Raw genomic sequence first — 24,253 nt, forward strand, 5'->3', positions numbered from 1 at the left:
ATTGTTTCCCTTCTTCCTCCCGGCATCTTGTTTTATGGCCCTGCCCCTCCAACCTCCATCTAACTCAGTTGATTCCACTCCCAGTATCCTACTCATCCGCAAGCTCCCTTCCCTTGTTCAGGTACCACCTCCTGCTGGTGGCACAGAAGAAGTGGCTACAGTCTGGGTGTCGGTGACTGGAAATAATATCAGCTTTGAGGAGAAGAAAAAGGTTCTAATTCAGAGACAGGGGAATGGCATCATTATACAAACTGACAAACCTATCTACAACCCAGGGCAGGAAGGTAAGAGAGGCACAGATGGGACTGGACAAAAGACAGGGCAAACCGCTGCACATATTCAGAAAGAGGGGCTTTGTGGTTTGGTGGGAGGTCCGTGGAACAAGACTGGAGGGAGAAAGGTCTGCAGGGAGGAAGGGTCACAGGTGTTGAAGACGCCCTGTGTCACACAAGCAGGAGTAAGTCAGTGAAGTTGCTAGTGTGTGTGTATCTGAAACAAAAGTATGTACTTTTTTCCTGGGGTGGAATTTGGCAAGTTTAACCGGCTGCTGCGTTTCAGGGCAAGCTGCTTGTACGTGAATACGAAAGCATCAAGGGCATTTGGCTTGAGCCCCTGGTATTTGAACTTTGTGCCTTCTTCCTCAGAAGGGCATTCCATTCTAATGTTTCCAAGTCAGGAGCTGTGAAGAGAAACCCTCTGGGGGCTTTGAGCTCTCTCTCAGACTCAGTTGTTTGTTTGTTTGTTTTTTAAAGCAAAACCTGGTGGAATTTTGCACACTCAGAAGTGTGTGTGGGGGGGAATAGAAAGGGTGGAAGAAAGTTTCAGGGAGGGGAAAATCCCCTTTGCCAATGATGCCTGTTCTGTTCCAGTGCACTTCCGCATTGTCACCCTGAACAGCGGCTTTTTTCCGGTGAATGACAAGGTGAGAACTTGGTTGGGAAGAGGGAAAGGGAGAGGAGTAGGGCAGACTGAAAGAGAGTAGGCAAAAGGAGAAGAGATTCTTTTTAACACTGTGATGAGATGCAGAATGTTTGTGCTAGTCTCAGGGTACCGGTCTAAACCCTCCTTGTCCGGGCGCCTGGGTGGCACAGCGGTTGAGCGTCTGCCTTCGGCTCAGGGCGTGATCCCGGCGTTATGGGATCGAGCCCCACATCAGGCTCCTCCGCTATGAGCCTCCTTCTTCCTCTCCCACTCCCCCTGCTTGTGTTCCCTCTCTCGCTGGCTGTCTCTATCTCTGTCAAATAAATAAATAGAATCTTAAAAAATAATAAGATAAATCCTCCTTGTCCATCTCCTAAAAACGGGCAGTGGTGTCTGTCTCAAGTGGATAGCTGAGAACATCAATTAAGTTAACATTCCTGAGAGATGCTGATATCCACTGTCATTTTAAAGGGGTTTTTAAAGCCATGCCTGGGTGGCTCAGTTAGTTAAGCGTCTGCCTTCTGCTCAGATCATGATCCCAGGGTTCTGGGATCTTGCTCCCTGCTCAGCCAGGAGCCTGCTTCTCCCTTCCCCTGCCACTCTCCCTGCTTGTGCACTCTCTTTCTCTCTGACAAATAGATAGATAGATAGATAAAATCCTTTAAAAAAAAGTTTTTTTAAAAACCTCAAGGCGTTCTCTCCAGGAATGACACCACGTGCCTTTGCAGTTAGGATATTAGAAATAATTCAGGAGTATGTTTAACAAAAGGAAGAAATAAGAGTATCTATCCCCACCATCCTTTTTTACTACAAGGCAAGGTGTTCGATAAAGTAGGCAATTCTCTTAAGACTATATTACGTTTGCTGCAACATGGATGGGACTGGAGGAGATAATGCTAAGCGAAATAAGTCAAGCAGAGAAAGACAATTATCATATGGTTTCACTCATTTATGGAACATAAGTAGGAAGATCGGTAGGGGAAGAAAAGGAAGAAGAAAGGGGGGGTAAACAAAGGGGGGAATGAACCATGAGAGACTATGGACTCTGGGAAACAAACTGAGGGCTTCAGAGGTAGAGGGGGGTGGGGGAATGGGATAGGCTGGTGATGGGTAGTAAGGAGGGCACGTATTGCATGGTGCACTGGGTGTTACACGCAAGTAATGAATCATCGAAATTTACATAAAAAACTAGGGATGTACTGTATGGTGACTAACATAATATAATAAAAAATATTATTAAAATTAAAAAAAAAAAGACTACGTGCCAAAGGTAAAGAGGTGGTAACATTTGGCGATTACTTAAATGTTCCTTGAACAGCTCAATCCCTAGAATCATAAGCCTTCTGATACGTTTGATCTCAATTTAGGGCCTGGTCAGTTTTACATTTCTGAAACACTTACCTCTCCGAGATCCCTGTTGCTTTCTTTCTCCTTCAGTCGCAGCCCAGGATACATGCTGTGTCATGAAGCTTTAAAGATAATGATAGGGCATGCATTAATTTTTATTTCCATTCCCATGTTCTCAGGGCCTGTTTCCTTTCCCTATACATACAGTGAAGCGTTCAGCTTATTAATTAGTAGTTTCCTCCACCACTACTTTCTCCCCCAATTTAGAATTCTTTGCAGTTGCTCCTTCCTACCACCTGTATCTTCTCTTCATCGATCTGGTTTAATATTGCCGACTTCTTTCTCAACAGACCGTTAATCCCAGAGTTGAAAGGAGGAAGTACTGGGGGAGAGCGTGACCACCGCAGCCAAGGGTTAGTTTAGACTCTACTGCCCCCTGCAGGTGGATCTCATAGCCACCCTTGTTACACTGTTGCCCGTTATTGAGAGTTGTTGTGATTTCCATTCTCATTCTCTATTTCTGTTGTAAAATTACTTCTTCCTCTTTCCACCATTTCTTTAGCCAGCCCCCCACTCCAGGTTCCAGTATGAAACACTGAAAATTTGAAACTCCATTTTGGTTTTGGGGTTTTTTAAATATTTTTTATTATGTTAGTCACCATACAGTACAACCCTAGTTTTTGATGTAAAGTTCCATGATTCATTGGTTGCGTATAACACCCAGTGCACCATGCAATACGTGCCCTCCTTAATACCCATCACCGGCCTATCCCATTCCCCCATCCCCCTCCCCTCTGAAGCCCTCAGTTTGAAACTCCCAATTTGAAACACTGAGATCAACTAAAGGAATTTTACTAAGAAACGGAGAGACAAAAATTGTGAGGTTACAGAGCACAGCATTTTATCCTTAGGCAACTGAAATATACTTGAGATTAACTGAGCCTCTCTGGTTCGGTTGATGCAACTATTTATTCAGAAATCTCAGCCTGCTTCCAGTTGGAAGTGCTATCTTCCTAGCATTGTTGAACACTTGGTTTTTTCCAGAGCCTACTTCTAGGTAACTGGTTCCTCCCTGCTTCTTGACCCTCTGTGTGAGAAAAGTACTTTGTCATCGGAGAAGTGTTCCTTTTCTGTACTTTTTAGCAATCCATAGTAGTCTCATTTTTGTCTCCTTATTGTCTGGATCGCTCTGGTTTGTAAAAGTCCTGTCTCCCCCTTGATCCTGAAGGGCAGCAGAATGTGCTAGCCTAAAATGAGCCACTTTGCCATGTGGATTATTTTGAGCTGAAGGCAGTCAAGAGCCAAAATACTCAGGAAAAAATTTTTACCTCTCCCTTAACTGACTAAAAGAACTTATATAGTCGGGGAGGCACCTGGGTGGCCCAGTCGGTTGGGTGCCTGACTTTTGATTTTGGCTCAGGTCAGATCTCAGGGTCGTGAAATTGAGCCCTACTTTGGGCCCCATGCTCAGCTCAAAGTCTGCTTGAGATTCTTTCTCTCCCTCTCCCTCTGTCCCTCCCCCTGCTCATGCTCTCTGTCTCTCTCTAAAATAAATAAATAAAATCTTAAAAAATAAAAAAAAAAGAACTTACATGGGGGCATGGCTCAGTTACCAGATATAACTTTTTTACCTAAAAGATTCATCTTCATGGTAGGGCAAGCATTTGATTACCAGACATCTGCTCTTCTGATCTTCCTGTGAATTGCCCTATTTCCCGCTGAAGCCCCAGGCCCCTCTCTCATTCCTTAGCTCAGAATGGTATATAAGCCTCAATTGCCTGGCTGCCTTTGAGTCTCATTGTCTTTGCGGGGCTCCCAAATGTATGTAATTAAATTTTTTCTCCTGTTAATCCATCTTATGTCAATTTATTTATTAGACCAGCCAAAGAACCTGGAAAGGAAGAAGGGAAATTTTTCTGTTCCTATAATCCTTGTCTCTCATTTTTTTTTTTTGGCTTTTCTGAAGAATTGCCATTATCCTGGGTATCAAGACTGATAGCTGTATTTTGTGACATTCTGTTTCTTCACTGGTTGACATCATGTGGTACTTGGTCCAAGAATCAAAGGCAAGCACCGTCTTGATTTCATTCCCTTTTCCTTCCAAGTGGGATCCAGTTCTTGTACCCTCGCTGAGGCTCCTATATTTAAATTCCAGCTTTCAATCCCATTTAGTTTTTAAGTGTATATAATACTAATCGGAATGCCCTGAATTCAATAAGTGTACCGTCTCTAATCAGAGTCTTAATAATATTAACATTTTAGACATTCTTTCTTTCTCTTCTTTTTAAGATTTATTTGAGAGAGAGAGAGGGCACGAGTGGCAGGGACAGAGGGAGTGGGAGAGGGAACCTGAAACAGACTCTGCAGTAAGTGTGGAGCCTGATTCGAGGCCCTGTCTCATGACTCTGAGATCCTAACCTGAGCCAAAACCAAGAGTCCGTGGCTTACCCGACTGTACCATCCAGGCATCCCTAACATTTTAGACATTCTAATTACCAATTTCCTTGGCTATGATTTTGTACAGTTCTAATGATTACAACTTGAAAAAATCAAAAGATCTTATACAAACAAACAACACAATAAAAAGATGATTTTCTCATAGATTATCTGGAGCAGCCGTTTTGTTCTCCATTTTTTATTACAAGAATTTTCAAGCATAACATTCTTTATGTTTCATTTTGCCGTATCATTTTAATCGATCTTTTTTCCTTTTTTTTTCGGAATCGTTTAAAAGTAAGTTGCAGACATCTTAACACGTTACTCCTGCACACTTTAGCAGGTATCTTCTTAAAAGTGGATCTTCGGGGCACCTGGCTGGCTCAGTCCGTGGAGGGTGCGACTCTTGATCTTGGTGCTGCGAGTTTGAGCCACACGGTGGGTGTAGAGATTACTAAAAATTAAAATCATTAAAAAAATAAAGAAAAGGTCCATCTTAAATAATCATGATGTCATTATCAAACCTAAGAAAATTAATAATAATCATTTAATATCATTTAATACCCAGTCTTAAATCAGGTTTTTTCAAATGAGGTTGAGGGTTCTTTTTTTTTTTTCAAAGTAGGATCTGATCAAATTCATGCATTACATTTGGGTATGTCTTTCAAATTTCTCTTAATTTAAAATAATCTTAAATTTTCATTATAGACTTTTTTTTGAGAGAGAGAGAAAGTTATCAGGCTTAATGATAATGTCCCCATTCCAGAATATGACATTGACTTTTGAGGAAGCCTAATTGTCTTACAGAATACTCAACATTCTTGATTTGTCTGATTATTTCTTTATTGTGTAGTCCAACTTGTTCCCCTGTCTTCTGGAAGTAGTTCGAGGTCTTAATCAAATTTAAGCAAAAATACTTATTAGGTAATGCTGTGAACCTCCAGGTACTCTGCAGGAGACACATAATGTCAGGTTGTCGCCTTATTAGTGATGATGAGATTGATTACTTGCTTAAGGTGGTGACAGCCTAATCTCCCCAGTGTGAACGTATGTCTTCTTTTTAAAATTTTTAAAATTTATTTTAATTTTTAATTTTTTTATTTTAATTTTTTTCAATATTTATTTGATAGAGAGGGCATGAGTTGGTGGGAGGGGCAGAGGAAGAGGGAGAAGCGGACTCCCCACTGAGCAGGGAGCCCTGATGTGGGGCTCAATCCCAGGACCCTGATATCATGACCTGAGCCAAAGGCAGACACTTAACTGACTGAGCCACCCAGGCACCCCTAATTTTTTATTTGCTTAATGTAAGTTCTGTGCCCAACAGGGGGCTTGGACTCACAACCTCGAGATCAAGAGTCACATTCCCTACTAACTGAGCCAGCCAGGTGGCCCTTCTTCTTTTTTTCTAATTAGCAAGTAATTTTGGTGACACTTTGGCACCTAGCCCAATAACCTGTTCACCGCTAACCTTGTGGTTTTAGCATCCATTTTCTTGAAGTCCTTTGATGGAACTCTTTTTTTTTTTCAATTAATTTTTTATTTTTTAAAGATTTTATTTATTTATTTGACAGAGACAGACAGAGCACAGTCAGGGGGAGCAGCAGAGGGAGAGGGAGGAGAGGGAGAAGAAGCAGCAGGCTCTCTGCTGGGCAAGGAGCCCGACGTGAGGCTCGATCCCCAGGACCCTGGAATCATGACCTGAGCCGGAGGCAGATGCTTAACCAACTGAGCCACCCAGGCGCCCTGATGGAACTCTTTTTTTTTTTTTTTTTAAAGATTTTATTTATTTATTCGACAGAGATAGAGACAGCCAGCGAGAGAGGGAACACAAGCAGGGGGAGTAGGAGAGGAAGAAGCAGGCTCATAGCAGAGGAGCCTGATGTGGGGCTCGATCCCATAACTCCAGGATCACGCCCTGAGCCGAAGGCAGACGCCCAACCGCTGTGCCACCCAGGCGCCCCCTGATGGAACTCTTTTAAACAAAATATTTTTTAGAAAGTAAATGTTCCGATGCTGCCAGTTGTATTCAGACAGCAGAGGAAGAGGCAAGGAGATAGTTGGCCAAGAAGAGGTTAAAACATGGGGGAGCCTCCGGATGTTAAGACTTTCTTTTAAGGCATGTTGTGGTAGAGTTCAGTTCCAGAGCACTAAGGGATGCTGAAGGGTCTGAAGCTTCATTTCTTCAAATGTTCTGGAGCCTGGCAATCCCTTTGAGGAAACCTCTTCTCTCTCCTCCCCTAGCCAGTAAGTTTTTGCTGCATTGTTACCCTGATGAGGGCACAAAAGAGCCATATAGGAAGGAAGAAGTGGGCAACAGAGAAAGAAAGAGGCCCTTGTGAACTTTCTGCTTTCAGCCCATCCTTGTTGCTTATCCGGCTTTAACCCACATTATCTGATTTTCCTTTTCAGTACTCCATGGTGGAGCTGCAGGTAGGTCGAAGTTTCCTTTTCTTTTCTGTCAGCTGTGGAAAAGGGGAAGTGAATTTGGTGCTAAACCGTGGAGCCAGAAACAGCTCTGCGATCTTGGCCCAGGGCCCAAGATTCTGACCCATACAGAGCACCCAGAGCCCCACCCAAGCCATGCCTGTTTTCCTGCCTGCGCCCCCCACCCTCTCAGTCCTGAACCTCTGTAGATAGGGACACCACTCCTTCTGCCACTAGCCCTCGCTCTCTGATTCCTGTGACTTCTCTATGCCATGCCGGTTCAACCAGGCTTAGTTCTGTACTCCTCTTATTCTAATGGCTCTTGTCATAGACACTCACCAGTTGAATATGACATGAATACCTTGGGAAGTGCTAAGAAGGAAAGGGACTAGAAGGGTGAATGTCCCACAGCAACCCCTCCATTGTTCTGTTAGATTTTCTTTGGGGTATCTTATGATAAATTCCTTCAGCATTGCCCCTAAATAGGTACCAAGAATAAACACTCTTTGTAAAGGACATCCTAAAGCCCACTTTCTGAAACTGGCAACAATACCTTTGAGGATTCAGTCTGATTATTTGAATCCACAAAGATGCTTTTCGTCCCAAATGGCGTTGGACCTATAGGAAAATTTATTTCATTTAGTAGTAAAGAAAATTAGAAATGAAACACAGAGCTGTTCTTCCTGGACACAGACCACGGGGGTCATGAGCAATGAGTGGGGTTCTTTACCTGCACTTTGCGTCTTTACCTGCTTTTTGCAGTGCAGAGTGAGAAACAAGCGGGTATATCGTGAGTTTCTTTCTAATGAACACAGGATCCAAATACCAACAGGATTGCGCAGTGGCTGGAAGTGGTGCCTGAGCAAGGCATTGTAGATCTCTCCTTCCAGCTGGCTCCAGAGGCAACGCTGGGGACCTATACAGTAGCAGTGGCCGGGGGCACGACCTTTGGCACCTTCAGTGTGGAAGAATATGGTAGGTGGGAGAATTAGCAGGTCAAAGTGTTGGACATAATCTTGTCCCCCAAATCAGCAAAGGTAAAGTAAAATCTACTATGGGAAGGGATTTTTTTATTCACTTTTGAATCCAGGCTAAACCAGCCAATAACTTTAGGAGAATTTTGCCTTCATAATCCCCCCTTAATTTAACTAATTCAAGTACAACTGTTTTTATACCCTCTGTCCCCTCCCTGTACGGTCAAATCCTCTTCCTCTCCCTTTCCCATTTCTGGTTCCGCTCTTTCCAGTGTTGCCTAAGTTCAAGGTGGACGTGGTGGAACCCAAGCAGTTATCGACAGTGGAGGAATCCTTCTTAGTGAAAGTCTGTTGTAGGTAAGAATAAAGCTCTGGATCTGGTGAAGAGTAAAGCTATACTGGGGCGCCTGGGTGGCACAGCGGTTAAGCATATGCCTTCGGCTCAGGGCATGATCCCGGCGTTGTGGGATCGAGCCCCACATCAGGCTCCTCCACTATGAGCCTGCTTCTTCCTTTCCCACTCCCCCTGCTTGTGTCCCCTCTCTAGCTGGCTGTCTCTCTCTGTCAAATAAATAAAATCTTAAAAAAAAAAAAACTTAAGATATTTTATGTGGTCCAGAGTCACGACTTCTCCAAGAACACATTTTCTAATTGTGTCTCTGCTGCCTTCTTTCCAGTGCTCGCTCAGTCAGCATCATTGATTCATTGTCTTCCTTATGCAGAACACAATATTGAGTCCCATGGAGAAATGGGAGTAAGGAGAGGGAAAAACACCGTCTCTGTCCTTCGGATAGTACTTACTGTGTAGTGGCAATATCGTAAGGCTTTGAGAAAAGCAGGGAAATGAACAAGACTAGTGAAGGATTGTCACTACTTTGAGAAGTTGGAGTAGGGGAAAGAAGGGACAGCGGTGTTTTGGAAGAGGAGGGTTGGATCTCAAGTGCCATCTCCCAACTCTGACTTCTCATGCTTTTCTGGGTTAGGTACACCTATGGAAAGCCCATGCTAGGGGCAGTGCAGGTATCGGTGTGTCAAAAGGCATATAGTTACTATTTTCCAGAAGGAGAACGGGAACGGCTACCTGACAAGTGCAGGAATCTTTCTGGACAGGTGAGTAAATGGGCTGTAGAAAAGGAACCTTATTCGTATGTCCCAATGAGTAACTAAGCACCTATATAAAAAAGTGGTAAGGGAATTTAAGAAATGAAACAGATGAACATGGGGGGGGAGAGAGAGGCTCTTAACTGTAGAGAACAAACTGAGGGTTGCTGGAGAGGAGGTGGGGGGGATGGGTTACGTGGATGATGGTCGTGAAGGAGGGCATCCTGAAACTAATACTACACTATATGCTGACTAACTGAAATTTAAGTAAAAACTTAAAAAAGAAAAAATATATTGAAAAGTGTAAAAAATAAAAAGTGGTAAAAAGCCCAAAGTAGAAATCCTTTCATACAATTATTGCCCCAGTTCCAAAGAACAAAGCAGTCTTCCTTATTCTAAACAGGTGAAGTCTTTAGAATCTGCCTTGGAGTCAAGAAATTAACCTAAATCCTTGGGAGATACAATTTTCCTGCCCTGCAGTTGGTTCTTTTCCCCACTCTCATATCTTGGACCCTCAAAGTTGTTTCAGGATTGTATACGGGCAAGTGGATACTCTATGTTATAAGAGAGTTTTTCTGACTTCAAGGTGGAGAAACTAAAGCATGGAGATAAGAATTTTTTTCAATAGTACATTATGAAATGGGAGTAAAAGTTAGGTTATTCACCCTCTTCCTCTCTCCCTGATTGCTCCACTAGACTGACAAAGCAGGGTGCTTCTCTGCTTCTGTGGACATGTCCACCTTCAACCTCACTGGTTACATGTACAGCCGCACCATCAATATTGTGGCTACTGTGGTGGAGGAAGGAACAGGTAAGTGGGATAGTCCTTGGTTCATTAAGAAAAGTGAAGGGAGAAGGGCTGTTCCAGGAATAGACTTACTCAGAGCACTCAAGACCTCTTACCCTCACTAGTGTTTGGGAACGACTCTGTTCCTAGTTCCTAGTTAGAGGGAGAAGCCGATTCCCATCTATCATCTGTTACCTATTTCCTCAAAAGGTGGGGGAGGAGGAGTTTGTTTGGATCTTTGACCAGAAATATGTTCAGCTTTTTACTTCCGCTGGCCCTGTCCTTTCAGGGATTTTATGTTAGACATGAAGGTGAGGATATCAGGTATTTCGGTTGTCATACATCTGGTTTCTCTCTGTAGGAGTAGAGGCCAATACCACTCAGGATATCGACATTTCTTCGCAAGTGGGAACAATAACCTTTGAAGATACCAAAAATTTTTATTACCCCAATTTCCCCTTCAGTGGGAAGGTATGTTGAAACTGGTCTCTACACAAAAAATGCCTTCTTCCTGTAGACGTATAATAATGGCCACTTTAGCATTGTTCTAAGTACTTCACACATATTTACTTATTTAATCTTTACAACTATCCAGTGAGGTAGACTGAGGCACAGAGAGGGTAAGTGATTTTCCAAAAATTATACAGCTGGTAAATCGTAACTAGGATCAAACCCAGGCAGGCAGCCTGCCTCCAGAGTATATACTCTTAATTCCGTCTGCTGTGCTGCCCTTAATCTCACATGAGATGTACTTTGAATATTCATGTGACTTTATTGCTTTCCCAGTACCAGAGGCTCATATTCCAATGTTCAAATCTTTGAATTTTAGACCTGAGAGATATCTAGAGAAATCATCTAGCGTGGCTTCTCATCTAAGCAAGATTAACGTTAAACTTTCCTTGACAGAGAGCCTTTCACAGCTCCTTGAGCAGTTTCTTCAGAGATTTATAATTTTCCTTTGTTAGTGTCTTCTTTCTTTCTCTTTAAGAAAGCATTTATTTATTTAAGTAATCTCTATACCCAACGTGGGGCTTGAACTCATGACCCCCAGATCAAGAGGTGTATGCTCTCCCAAATGAGCCAGCCAGCGCCGCCCCCGCCCCGTGTCTTCTTTCTGATACTCAACAATCTATCCCTCTCTCCAGCTTATCTTTTTTAACTTCCAGATAACTGCTCCACACGGTAACCTTGTATCTTTTTGGATCCATTTACATCTATCCTTAGTCATCTTTCCTCTAGACCAAGAGTGATCCAGATTTTCTTAGAGCCTAACAATTATGCAATTTGGGAGTGGAAGGGGACTCAGTTTAAAAAAATTAAAGCAAAATAATGTACAGAGAGGCTTGGAAGGGGCCTGTGTAAATGAGGGGTCCTAAAGCTTCATTAGCTCCATGGCAAATCCACTTCTACTCCAGGCTGAACTGCTTCTGTTTGTTTCTCATTTCCTCATAGATGTTAGTTTCCAATGCTTGAATCACATTTTCCTGTTTCTGGACTCTTTCCTGAAATGTATTCTTAGAGTTTCTTTTATCACCTCGCTATACCTCATACTTGAACCTACTCCAGACCTAACTCTAATGTCCCGATAACCTTCATCCCCCAGATAAGAGTTAGGGGCCATGATGGCTCCTTTCTCAAGAATCATTCAGTATTTCTGGTGGTTTACGGCATCAATGGAACCATCAACCAGACCCTAACTACTGACAACGATGGCCTTGCTCCCTTTAAGCTGGATACAGTTAATTGGAATGGGAGAGATATTTCTCTGGAGGTAAGGTTCCCTGAAGGAAAACTTCAAACTTTTCCTGTGTCTCTACCTCTTCCCTCATTTGTAATTCCATCTCCATCACTCACCAGTCCTGCTTCCTAGTTGACAAAAGGTGTTTTTTTTAAAAAGGTTTATTTATTTACTGGGGGGGGGGGGCAGAGGGAGTAGGAGAGGGAATCTCAAGCAAACTCCCCGCAGAGCTCTGTCTGACATGGGGCTCGATCCCAGGACCCTGAGATCATTGACCTGAGCCAAAACCAAGAGTAGGATGCTCAACGAACTGAGCCACCCGGGTGCCCAAGGGTTTTTTTGGTTTTTAATATCAATCTAATGAATGACCCTTCAGATAAAAATTGTTATTTCTACTCATTTATCTTACAACTTACCCCATCTCTATTTGATCCTATATTTAAAATCACAGTAGGGAGCTAAAAATAGTTCAGAGTCATTTTCTTCCTCCTAGATCCCTCCTCCCACCTGCCCCCGGTCATTACTCATAAAAATGGCAAAGAAGAAAATTCTAGGTTTTGGATAACTTGTAGGGAAGGCTACTCATATCAGTTATCAACTATGAAACAATGTTGCTTAGCAAACAACTACAAACTTTAGTATTATACAACAAGCCTTTATTGTTTGCATCTGGGGTAGTCAGATAGGCAGCTCTGCTGATCTTGGTGGAATTTCTTGCATGCTTGTGGCTGAAGGCCAGTGTCTCATGCTCCAGCAAGCTATCCCAGGTATATTCTGATGACAACGATGAGTTGCGAGAACAAAAGTGGACACCCAATGGTTTTTCCAAGCCTCTACTTGTCTTGCATGTGCTCGCATCCCATTCCCAGCAAGTCGCGTGGTGAGCCTGCAGTTAGACTAGAAGGGCAATGTAAGATTACATAGTAAAGGACGTTAATACAGGGAGGGATGGATTGTGCCATGAATGCAATCATGCAGCCATATTACTTAAGCAAACACATACAATTTGTGTTGTGGCTAATTTAATTCTTTAGACAAGGCATCACTCAATCACTCTACTTAGAAATAATTATTTTTAATCTTATTATCCTTTATGCCTTGTGTTCTTATCCCCAGGATGTATTCTTTAATTTCTATGTAATCTTAGTTGTGCTCATCTATATCCCCTGCATCAGTCCATGAAAGTTTATGATCTACAATTGCCTGTTACTTGACAGCTATAATTCAGCCCTTATTTCACTCCTCTTCATACTGAAGTGCTGCTGTTGTGGATTTCTCAAACATCCTTGGCTGGACCCCTAGGCGAATATCTACATGCCATTCTTAGACAGTGAAGATTTGAGAGAGATCTGTTTGAAAACCATAACAAGTCCATGGGTTTACTATGGTCCAGGTACGTGTTAAGAGCCTTTTTCTTCCTCTCTTTTCTTAGGGCAGATTCCAAATGGAAGATTCGGTATATAATCCAGGACAGAGGCCTCGTTACTACAGCAATGGCTATCTGCACCTGTGGTCCTTCTACAGCACAACTCGGAGCTTCCTTGGTATCCAGCCACTACATGGAATCTTGGCCTGTGGCAAGCCCCAGGAAGTGCTGGTGGATTATTACATTGATCCAGCGGATGCAAACCCTGACCAGGAAGTCATCTTCTCCTACTATGTGAGAAGGGAAATGAGGGCTGGTGAAAGCGCACTGGGGAAGGAAAGGAAACGAGGAGAGTGAGCCGGAGAGGGTGGGTAGACTGTCTAGAGACATAATGCAAGTCCCAGAGGCAATTTAAAAATGTTTAGAAGCCATATTTTAAAAATTAGAAGAATAGGTAAAACTAACTTTATTTTATTTATTTATTTAAAAAGATGTATTTATATATGAGAGAGAGCATGTGCAACAGTGGGGAGAGGGGCAGAGGGAGAGGGAGAGAGAGAATCCCAAGCAGATTCCCTGCTGAGCTCAGAGCCTGACCTGGGGCTCTATCCCTGGACCCCAAGATCATGACCTGAGCTGAAATCAAGAATCCCGTGCCTTGGGACCCCTGGGTGGCTCAGTCAGTTATACATCTGCCTTCAGCTCAGGTCATGATCTAGGGGTCCTGGGATCAAGTCCCGCATCAGGCTCCCTGCTTCAGTGGAAAGCCTGATTCTCCCTCTGCCTGCTGCTCCCCCTGCTTGTGCTCTCTCTCTCTGTCAAATAAATAAATAAAATCTTAAAAAAAAAAAAAAAAGAACCCCCACTTAACCGACTGAGCCAGCCAGGTGCCCCTAGGTAAAACTAATTTTAAAAATATTTTTTTGGGGGCACCGTCTGGTTCAGTCGGGGGAACATGTGACTCTTTACCTCCGGCCATGAGTTCGAGCCCCACATTAGGTGTAGATATTACCTAAATAAGTCAATAAACTAAAAAAAAAAAAAAGTATTTTATTTAACGCAGTGTATCCAACATATGATCATGTCAACATGAACATAAAATCCACCTCAAAATTATTAATAGATATTTCACATTTTTGGTTTCAACTGGTATTTATTTTACAGTAGCCACATTTCAAAGGCTCCAGCAGTCACTTGTGGCTAGTGGCTACTGCATTGCACAGTGTAGGTGTAAAGGATGGGAGGGAATGAGAAAAAAAGAGATTTTTAAACAGGAAAATTGTATGGGAAGATAAAATGAGGAATTGAGGATAAAACATTGCTGGTGGGGGCTGAACGGGAGCTGGGTGGGTGAGTGGGGGAGAGGGTGAGGAGGGGATGGGACTCAGAATAAATTTCATTCTGTGTTTCATTGGTCAATGTTTTAAAATAGATGATAAAGGTTAAAATTAACATGGATAGCAGCTTTGTGGTATAAAACTGTAACTTGTAGCTTGAAAGAAATGTATAAAGATAAGCAGCTTTACTGGTCACCTTGGTGATAGTGAGAAATTAGATTTGTGTAAGTCCCGCGTTTGATGGCCTAGAGTCTCCGTTCTCTTACCATCATCTCAAGGTTTCTGAGGGCTCGTCTCCCCGTTGATTCATTTCAGTACCTTTGTCAAGCTGACACAGTCATCCTGACATGACAGAGGAGGAGTCAGAGTGATAGCCCACGCACTGCCTTTAGGACAGGGGTGTGGCGAGGCCAGGAGAAGTAGTCGGCAGATAGTGTGGAAGGGCTGAGTGTCAGTCAGGAGTCTGAGAAGCTGGCCATAGAGCCCTCGACAGCAGTCTGAGATGACAGCCCTGCTTAGAGAGTTTCTCTGAATTTGGTTTCAAGGGAGCGAACAGGAAGGGAAGTCAGACAAAGGGATTTCTCCTCCAAAGACTCAAATGTCAGAAGGGCTCAGGTCAGTTTAAAGCACACTCATTTCCATTGAATTTTGAATTAAGTGATTAAAAAAAAAAAGGTCATGAAGATGGATCTTAGGAACTTTATGTTATAAGGATTATAAGAGAATAAAACCTGGAAACTGAAGAATTGGTGGACAGCTATCTGTTGTGAAGAATAGTTTCTCTTCCGTTTGGTGTGGAGGTACTGATGACCTTTGTCTCTTCCCATCCACTCCCGTGGTTCTCAGGCGGACCTTCAGGAGGCAGAGTCAGCAGGGCTCTTGGCACCATCCGACATTTGACCAACTGATGGACACTGCATGAAGTATTGACCCAGGCTCTCGAGCTATGAAAAGAGCCTCTCTTTATGGAGAGGTGCAGGGGTGCTCTAGAGTAGGGTCAAGGCGAAACTCTCATAACTTCCATGCTGTTGATTTTTATGTGTGTGTGTGTGTCTTTTTTAGTTAATAGGGAAAGGGCATTTGGAGATGGAGGGGCAGAAACACCTGCACTTTGAGAAGGAAGGTGAGTATTCATACTTCTGTTGAAAGACCAAAGGATATTTTAACAGACCAAAGGATATTTTAAGCTTCCAGGAAATGTTATACTGGAAGCAAAAGACGAAGCAATGAGAGCAGAACACTAAGGATAACCATAGGAGAACAGGAAGATGGGAAGTAGCTTGCACGATGAGGCCGGCAGCAGGCCCAGTGAGAAGAGCAGACATGTGGTTGGAGGTCATCAGGGCATGTTCTCATCCCTGTGTATCCCCTCTTCTTTTTCAGGAACAAAAGGCTCCTTTTCCCTCTCACTGACCTTCACTTCCAGACTAGCCCCTGATCCTTCCCTGGTGGTCTATGCCATTTTTCCCAGTGGAGGCATTATAGCTGACAAAGTTCAGTTCTCAGTGGAGATGTGTTTTGACAATCAGGTAAAATGGCAGTTGAGGAAGGTGAAGAAAAGGTCTGGGCACAGAGAGAGAGCATGTGTATGGTGTGGGTGGAAATCAGGCAGGGGCAGGGAAATAAGGAGATCCCATTGAAGTGGATGTCATTATTGTATTCATGTCTTCAGTACGCTTTGTTGAATCTATCTCCCACTTCTTTTTAAGAAGTTGTGCTGGGAAATTGCACAATTCTTTCTCTCTAGTTTTTGTCTCTTAACTTTCTTCATTTTTTTTGAACTTTTTAATTAATTTTTGTCTCTTAAACTTTCTGTGTTATTCCGTGCTATGCTGCTCACTTTTTCCAATGTATACCACAAGACACGAGTTCCAAAAGGACTAGACTTTACAAAAAAAAAAAAAAATCAGTATAAAAGTGAAAGAATGGCCTTGAATACCAGAGTTGGGGCATATCGGCTGATGATCCAAATTACATTGTTCCCCCTTCTCTCCGGGCTGACCTGATCCCCAAGTATACTTTTCCCCCTCACAGGTTTCCCTTGGCTTCTCACCTTCCCAGCAGCTTCCAGGAGCAAATGTGGAACTACAGCTACAGGCAGCTCCTGGGTCCCTGTGTGCAGTCCGGGCTGTGGATGAGAGTGTCTTACTACTTAGGCCAGAGACAGAGCTGAGCAACCATTCCGTGAGTAGTCTGCCAACAGGGTGGGAAGAGGGAGTTGACAGAGAAGACGGTTTGACTGAATTAGAATAAAAGATGGGTTTCAGGGAGTAGGAAAGAAAGTCTGAGGGGAATTGTATACCACCACAAGGTGGTAGAAAAGCTGGTGTGGAAATGAAGGTCAAATGATGGCAGAAGAAAGATGGTTCATGTGGACATAGAGGCAGGAAATTTGTAATAGGAGATAAAGGTGACAAATTATTGAAAAAGGTGAGAAAGAGATCAAAATTTAGAAAGTAGGGAAGGGATGGGGTACCTAGGTGGCTCAGTTGGTTGAGTGTCTAACTCTTGATCTCAGCTCAGGTCTTAGTCTCAGGGTCATGAGTTCAACCCCCACACTGGAGCCCAGCATGGAGCCTATTTAAAAAAAAAAAAAGTAGGAAGAGATTATGATGGTTAAATATAGGAAGAATTCTGGAGTAAAGAAGAGAAATAATACAAGAGCAGTGAACTATGGCACCAGAATCTGAGTGAAATTTCTCAACTGATTTCACTGTGTCAATAGTTTATTTCTTTTTCCCCTCCCATTTCAGGTCTATAGGATGTTCTCAGTCTGGTATGGTCACTACCCCTATCAGGTGGCTGAATATGATGAGTGTCCAATGTCTGGCTCCTGGGACGCTCCTCGGCCCCTCTCAATTATGTGGAGGCCTTGGTTCTCTGAAGACATGGACCTCTTCCACTTTTTCCAGGTAGATGTTCTTACCCATTTTGTTCTTATAGAAATAATGGTGGTGGGGTGGGGGGTGATGGAAAGTCCATATCTAAAAAAGCAGAGAGACTCATGTGGGCACTGAAGGGATAAAGTCTTGGAAGAAACTCCTGATACGTGAGGTAGCCTCTCTTGGTCCTTATGCTTGAAGAAGGGGCCCAGCTGCCTGATTGCATCAGAAGAGAGCCACTGTGAGAGGCTGTGTGCAACCTCTTTCTGACCCTAAACAAACTGATCTCCGTGGGATCGGCCAAGAAGGAAAATGAGGAAAGGTACACCAGAGGCGTCTTACTATTATTATAAAAACTACTACGTGAGTAGGAACTGAGTACTTTGTGAGTAGAAGTTGGGGATGCTGTGGCCCAAGGTTGACCAGGAAGTCTCTGAAGTCAGGAACCATGTCTTGTTCGTCTTTGTATCCTCTTTAATGACTGATCCTTCATAATACTCAGTGTATTTTTGTGAATTGACTGAGTTGATATGGTTCCTGCCCTCAGAAAGTTCAGTCTAAATTGAATAATAATGATACAGTGATTAATATTTGGAAGAAGCATTAAACATATTTGACAATGAAATAAGTAGAATACTATTCAACCGTAAAAAAAAGAATGAAATCTTGCCATATGTGACAACATGGATGGATCCGGAGAGCATTGTGCTCAGTGAAATAAGTCAATCAGAGAAAGACAAATACTATATGACCTCACTTATACATGGAATCTAAAAATCAATGACAACAGCCAAACCAAGCTCATAGATACACAGAACAGTGTGGTGGTTGCCAAAGGCAGGGGTTGGGGTGGGTAAAATGACTGAAGGTTGTCAAAAGATACAGACGTCCAGTTATAAGATAAGTAAGTTGTAAGATACATAAGTCCTGGGAATGTAATGTAGAGCATGGCGACAGCACGGTTGATACTGTATTGCATATTTGCAAGTTGCTAAAGAATAGATCTTAAGAGTTCTCATCCCAAGGAAAAAATTTTTGTAACCATGTATGGTGATGGATGTTAGCGAGACTTATTGTGGTGATCATTTTGCAAAGAATATATTTTAAAAAATTGAAGGCCTTTCACGTTAGCTGACAGAAGCGAACAAAACCTTCGTGGCTGAGTATTGGGTAGTAACCAGCAGTCTCACAATTAATAGGAAAAGAATGTCTTGGTTCAGTCCCTGGAGGGTTGCATTCCTAGGCAGTTGGCCTGGTAGTAAGGGAGGGGGCCACCCTAACACTTCACTCTGTGGTTTCTTTGGTGTCTCTCAGGACATGGGCCTGAAAATACTGTCCAATGCCAAAATTAAGAAGCCAGTAGATTGCAGTCAACAGTCTCTAAGATACAGCACTGCAATGGCTAGAGGTAAGCTACCTGTGTGGCTTGTGGATTCTCTGCGATATTTAAATCATAGAACTCTGAAAACTTATTCTTTGCCTCCTGTTCCTGCACTGAGCCTCTAGCCTCAGAATGGCGATGGGTTGTGGATCATAAATGCAGGCAGCCGGATCTCTCTCCCTTTGAAGGCTGAAGCCCTTACCTGTTCATCCTCTGGCCCAACCTCCTTATCTGTCACTTCCCCCTGATGGCCGTACGACTAGTCAGTTCCTCTGTGGTCCTTCCTCCTTGTCTCTGACTGGATGTTCTCTGTTTCCCTCTAAATTTCTTGGTAGTATCCCTCTGCCTCAATTTGTTTTACAATGGAAGTCTTCTGTTTTCCCCTCAATTCCCTTATTCTTGCTCTCCTTAGTAAATTATGGTGATGTTGAGATGGGATCTGAGTCATCATCACCTTCGTCAATTCAGTCAAAGGACGCTCAGGTCCGCCAGTACTTCCCGGAGACTTGGCTCTGGGATCTGTTTCCTATTGGGTAAGTGGTGCCTTTAAAGGTACAGCAAGAGTGTACAGTGGGGAGTCAGGAGAAAAGTCAGACTCAGATAATGTCTGATGAATCTAAGCCTCAAGCCAAGAAAGTTTAATGGGGACCTGGGAACTTGCTTCTTTCCCTGAATTCTTAGGCAATCATAGGCAATCCCTTAAAACGAATTCACATGTCTCCACATTTACACAGTACAGACAGTGCATTTGGAGTCCAGGTCCGACAGACATAAACGCACATGTTGACATCAGTTCCTGCCCGCTGCTTACCTACTCATTTTGACAAGCCAGAAGAATGACCAGCCTCTCTCACCTCAAGGCTCGTGTGTCCAGCAGGCACATGAGAAGATGCTCAACAGCATTGATCATCAGAGCATGCAAATCAAAACCCCAACGAGATATCCTCTCACAGATTCAGAGGGCACTGGCCTCTTTCAGATGTGTTTGCACACGTGCCCCCCTACTCTCACTCACCCCCTCACGTACTCAGGCACCCCCCTTCTCCCATATTCGTACATCCTCACTCACCTGAACGTTCACGCTCTGAGATTGCATGTTCCTCGGTTCAGTTGCCTTTTTTCCCCACCCCCCACAATAACAATAACAATAACAATAACAATAACAACAAATGTCTTCTGTAGGTAAATGTATAGCTTAATTCACAATGTTCTCCTGCTATGTCCCTCACCTGGGTTCTTGTGTTCTCGCAGTTACTCCGGGAAGGAGGCTGTCCATGTCACGGTTCCTGATACCATCACCGAGTGGAAGGCCATGACTTTTTGTACCTCCCAGTCCAGCGGCTTTGGTCTTTCACCTACTGTAGGACTGACTGCTTTCAAGCCATTCTTTGTTGAACTGACTCTCCCTTACTCAGTAGTTCGTGGGGAATCCTTTCGCCTTACTGCCACCATCTTCAATTATCTGAAGGACTGCATCAGGGTAAGAGCTGGGGATACGGGAAGCAGATGTCCCTGGGAAAGAGGGGATGTGTCTCCACCCCCACATTTTCCTAAGCCTCTGTGTGTTGTTTCCTGTACTCAGACCCTTTATTTCTTAAACACCTTCAGGTTCAGACTAACCTGGGTACATCAGATAAGTACCAGGTGGAATCGTGGGCAGATTCTCAGGGCTCCAGCTGTCTCTGTGCTGATGAAGCAAAAAGCTATCACTGGAACATCACCGCTGTCAAATTGGGTAAGAGAAGGAAGCGACAGAGGAGCAAGGAAAGCATATAGCAAAAGCTCAGCGATGGAGAACTTTACCCTTTCCTCACCCGCATTTGCTTTGTTCTCGTTCTTTCTCATTTTATTTGCCTCTATTTTTTTCCCTCCTAAGTCTATGCTATAAATAAATAAGCAAATGCTCTTTGATAGATGACCAAAAAATTATCCAAACTAGACATTTTTGAGTGTGAAAAGGGGAGCTTTTCATATTTATGCCAAGACAAGGGATATATAGTCATATTACTCATCAAATAGTTACTACGGGCCAGCTGCGATTCTAACTGCTTGACAGGTGGTAATCCATTTAATCATCCCAGTAACCCTGAGATGTCATTTGCTCTTAGGATAAAAACCCTGGCAACCGGAAGACCTGGTATGGTCTTCAGATGTGTAGTTATCTCCTGCTGCTTAACAAATTACCCTAAAACTTAGAGGCTTGGGGTGCCTGGGTGGCTCAGTCAGTTAAGTGTCTGCCTTTGACTCAGGTCAGATCTTAGGGTTCTGGGATGGAGCCCTGCTCGTGCTGTCTCTTAAAGAAATAAATAAAATCTTAAAAAAAAAAAACCCCAACAACTTAGAGGCTTAAAAGAATAAACATTTATGATCACCCAGTTTCCATGAGCCAGTAATCTAGGTGCAGAGAACAGCAGGATGCTTCTGGCTCAAGGTCTGTCATGAAATACCAGTCACGCTGTCAGCAGGGCCGTGTGCTCATCTGGAGACTTGACTGGGAGAGGATCCACTTCCAAGCTCCTTCCAAAACCTCTGTCCCTCACAGGCTGCAGTTCTGGGCCTCAGCTGTGGTCTAGTGGCCTCCCTTAGTATCTCATCACATGAATCTTTCCAGTGGGCTGCCTCAGGACAGGACAGCTGGCTTCCTGCAGAGCAAGTGGCCCAAGAGAAAGAGTGCACCCAAGATAGAAGCTATAGTTTTTTTTAACCTAGTCCCAGAAGAGCATCTCATTGCTTCTGCCCTATCCTTCTCATTAGAAGTGAGTTGCTTAGTCCAGCCCACACTCTGAGAGAAGCTTACACAATGGTGTATATATTGGGATGCAGGGATCACTGGGGGTCCTTAGAGGCTGCCTACCACACTGGACCAGCATTATTGACATCACCTGGAAACTTGTTAGAAATGTGAATATAGGGCCCACCCCAGATATATTGAGTCGGTTTGTATTCTAACAAGATCTGCAGGTCTTTGCATGTTGTTAAGTTTAAGAAGCCCTGGTCTAGAAGGGAAGAGACCTCATTGGTACCTCTGGCAATAAGGTTAATGCCTTCCTTTCCCCTTCTCTCTTCTAGGTCTTGTGAACTTTACTATCACCACTAAGATTCTGGACAGCAATGAACTCTGTGGGGGGCAGAAGGGGTTCCTTCCAGCAAAGGGCCAGAGTGACACACTCATCAAACCAGTTCTGGTCAAGGTGAGTTTTCTTTTCCTTCCCTTCGCTGCCCTTCTCCCTTCCCTTCTTTTCCCTTCCCTTTTCTTTCTTTTTTCCTTCCTTTTTCTTTTCTTTTCTTTCTTCCTTCTTTCTTTTCTTTTCTTTCTTTCTTTCTTTCTTTCTTTCTTTCTTTCTTTCTTTCTTTCCTCTATTTTCTCTCTCTTTCTCTCTTTCTCTTCTTTCCTCTTTTCCCCTCCCCTCTCTTCTCCCCTCCCCTTTCCTCTTCTCTTTTCTTTTTTTTCTTTTCCTTTTCTTTTCTTTTTATTTCTTCTTTTCTTTTCTCTTTCTTCCTTCCTTCCTTCCTTCCTTCCTTCCTTTCTTTCTTTCTTTCTTTCTTTCTTTCTTTCTTTCTTTCTTTCTTTCTTTCATTTCTGTGAGTTTTCTGCAGGCCTAGCTTCAGAGGTAGAGACAGCAGTCACCCCAGGGATGTTGTGTGTGTGTCTAGCCATATGGTTAGTCTTTCACAGCTGTCTGACTCCAACTTCAATCAGGTAGCTCACCTTCCTTCTTCTGTGGCTCCCTTCTGCCCTTAGTATTTGCTTAACCCATTCCAATACTCTATGAAAGTGCTGAATACGGTACCTGGTACACTCAATGAATGTTAGTTTCTCTTATTAACATCTCTAATATCATCATTAATTGCTTTTTTATCCCACTAAGAACCCCATTGTCAACCCTGCCTCTTAGAAGTTTCCTAAACTTGTCCTTAGCTCTAGCCCTTGCTCAGAAAGAATTTGATTGACAGGCCCACTCCTGCATTGAAGTGGAGTTCTCCTGAGCTTCAAAGAGAAGCTCTATTCTCTCCAGTTCTGAGAAGTCCTGGGGACCACAGAGAGGGCCTCTTCTCCCCTTTTCCTCCTTCAGTGCCATCTGCCCTGACATTTGTCTTCATTGTTTTCGTCCTATGTCTCTCTTCATGTCAGCCTGAGGGAGTCCTTGTGGAGAAGACATACAGCTCATTGCTTTGCCCAAAAGGTGGGTGAATGCAGAGAGGGGTTGGTGCTGAGAGTTCCTGTCGACAGCAGCAGATTTTTGTAGGCCAAGGGAGGAGTATACAGGACAAGAAGGGGTAGAAGAGAGTCTGGGGTGCTATCCGTTATAGGGCCAATTAGCTGAGAGACAGGATGAAGAAGAAAACATGTACAGCACAATTACGGTTTTGGGGGGGATTTATTTTCAGCAGAGAACACTATGAAAAGGTTAAAAAAAATTGCTTCTAACCCACAGAAAGCACTGGGTACAGAAAACCCTGGATTATAGAAAGTTTTTCTATGGTTTGGGCTTGAACTCGCACTATTTCCACCTTCTATACTTTCTCCTTTTCTCTGCCTCTCACAGGACAAGTGGCTTCAGAATCCATCTCCCTGGAGCTCCCTGCGGATGTTGTTCCTGACTCAAGCAAGGCTTATGTCACGGTTCTGGGTAAATAGCGAGTGATTCTTGTTCAAAAGAAAAAAAAAAAAAAAACACGGGGCTGAAATCTGCCAAAGCATGGAGTGGGTTGGGGCATGTGGACCCATCTGAAGGAAGGCATGTTAGATTAGAAGTGACGGAAGAGCTTAGCTTATATAGTCTGCAAATACACCCTATAGGTAACAGTACATGCGGGATTAGATGTATATGATAGTTAAAAACAGAAAGGAGTGTGGACAGGAAGAAGTTAAAGGTCAGTGAAGCTTCATATGCATTTAGGTTCAGGTAGTCTATAAATTGAGTGGAGGAGAAATACAGTGTTTGTAGTAGCCATTTTAAAAATGAGGAATTTATATATTTGAGTATAGTTAGGGAAGATAAAACCTTATTTACACAGATGGGGCATTTCACTCCTCTGGGCAAGGAGAGGGATTGAGTAGAAAAGCCTGAGCTTGGAAATCATACCAAACTGGGTTGGGATCCAAGTTGTGCCATTTAATAGCCACGTGACCTTGAATAAATAAGTGAACAATTCTGATCATTGTCCCCCCTTCTCTAAGACACTAATGATAACCTACCTCTCAGGATTGGTGTAAAAATTAAATATAAAGTTTCCACTGTAATATCTAGCAGATAGTAGGAGCCCTGGACATGTTAGATTATTTCTTTATTCTTATCCCCTACCAAGATCCCTTCCAGGTTAAAATTTCTTTATTTGGACTGTATTTGATGCATACTTGTTGTATAGAACTTATCTTATTATAGCATAGCCCACTGTCTATACCTGTCTTTCACACTGCCTTGTGGGCTCCTTGAGGGTAAGGGCCACGTCTTTTTTATTTTGAGTCCTAGTGCAGTTTCTGCCAAATAGTTGACCTTTTTTTTTTTTTAAAGATTTTATTTATTTATTCGACAGAGATAGAGACAGCCAGCGAGA

The 24,253-nt window shown here is 43.2% G+C and overlaps 1 protein-coding gene across 2 annotated transcripts in view; it reads left to right on the forward strand.

Annotated features, from left to right (window-relative positions):
- Positions 1 to 674: 674 nt before the first annotated feature.
- The window catches only part of A2ML1 (alpha-2-macroglobulin like 1), a 35,544-nt gene continuing 11,965 nt past the window's right edge, over positions 675 to 24,253 (forward strand). For both annotated transcript variants that reach the window (XM_026502503.4, XM_026502504.4), the window contains exons 1-20: positions 675 to 922; positions 7,114 to 7,134; positions 7,944 to 8,103; positions 8,375 to 8,459; positions 9,086 to 9,212; positions 9,900 to 10,014; positions 10,352 to 10,461; positions 11,594 to 11,761; positions 13,161 to 13,388; positions 15,494 to 15,554; positions 15,815 to 15,960; positions 16,466 to 16,615; positions 17,185 to 17,343; positions 18,628 to 18,721; positions 19,107 to 19,227; positions 19,946 to 20,174; positions 20,303 to 20,429; positions 21,764 to 21,885; positions 22,827 to 22,878; positions 23,242 to 23,325. In XM_026502503.4, coding sequence (XP_026358288.4) covers positions 7,120 to 7,134; positions 7,944 to 8,103; positions 8,375 to 8,459; positions 9,086 to 9,212; positions 9,900 to 10,014; positions 10,352 to 10,461; positions 11,594 to 11,761; positions 13,161 to 13,388; positions 15,494 to 15,554; positions 15,815 to 15,960; positions 16,466 to 16,615; positions 17,185 to 17,343; positions 18,628 to 18,721; positions 19,107 to 19,227; positions 19,946 to 20,174; positions 20,303 to 20,429; positions 21,764 to 21,885; positions 22,827 to 22,878; positions 23,242 to 23,325 — 2,353 coding nt within the window. In that variant the 5' untranslated portion in view covers positions 675 to 922; positions 7,114 to 7,119. The remainder of the gene's footprint in view (positions 923 to 7,113; positions 7,135 to 7,943; positions 8,104 to 8,374; positions 8,460 to 9,085; positions 9,213 to 9,899; positions 10,015 to 10,351; positions 10,462 to 11,593; positions 11,762 to 13,160; positions 13,389 to 15,493; positions 15,555 to 15,814; positions 15,961 to 16,465; positions 16,616 to 17,184; positions 17,344 to 18,627; positions 18,722 to 19,106; positions 19,228 to 19,945; positions 20,175 to 20,302; positions 20,430 to 21,763; positions 21,886 to 22,826; positions 22,879 to 23,241; positions 23,326 to 24,253) is intronic.

The sequence above is a fragment of the Ursus arctos genome, unplaced genomic scaffold, assembly GCF_023065955.2.
Source record: "Ursus arctos isolate Adak ecotype North America unplaced genomic scaffold, UrsArc2.0 scaffold_26, whole genome shotgun sequence".
NCBI lineage: Eukaryota > Metazoa > Chordata > Mammalia > Carnivora > Ursidae > Ursus > Ursus arctos.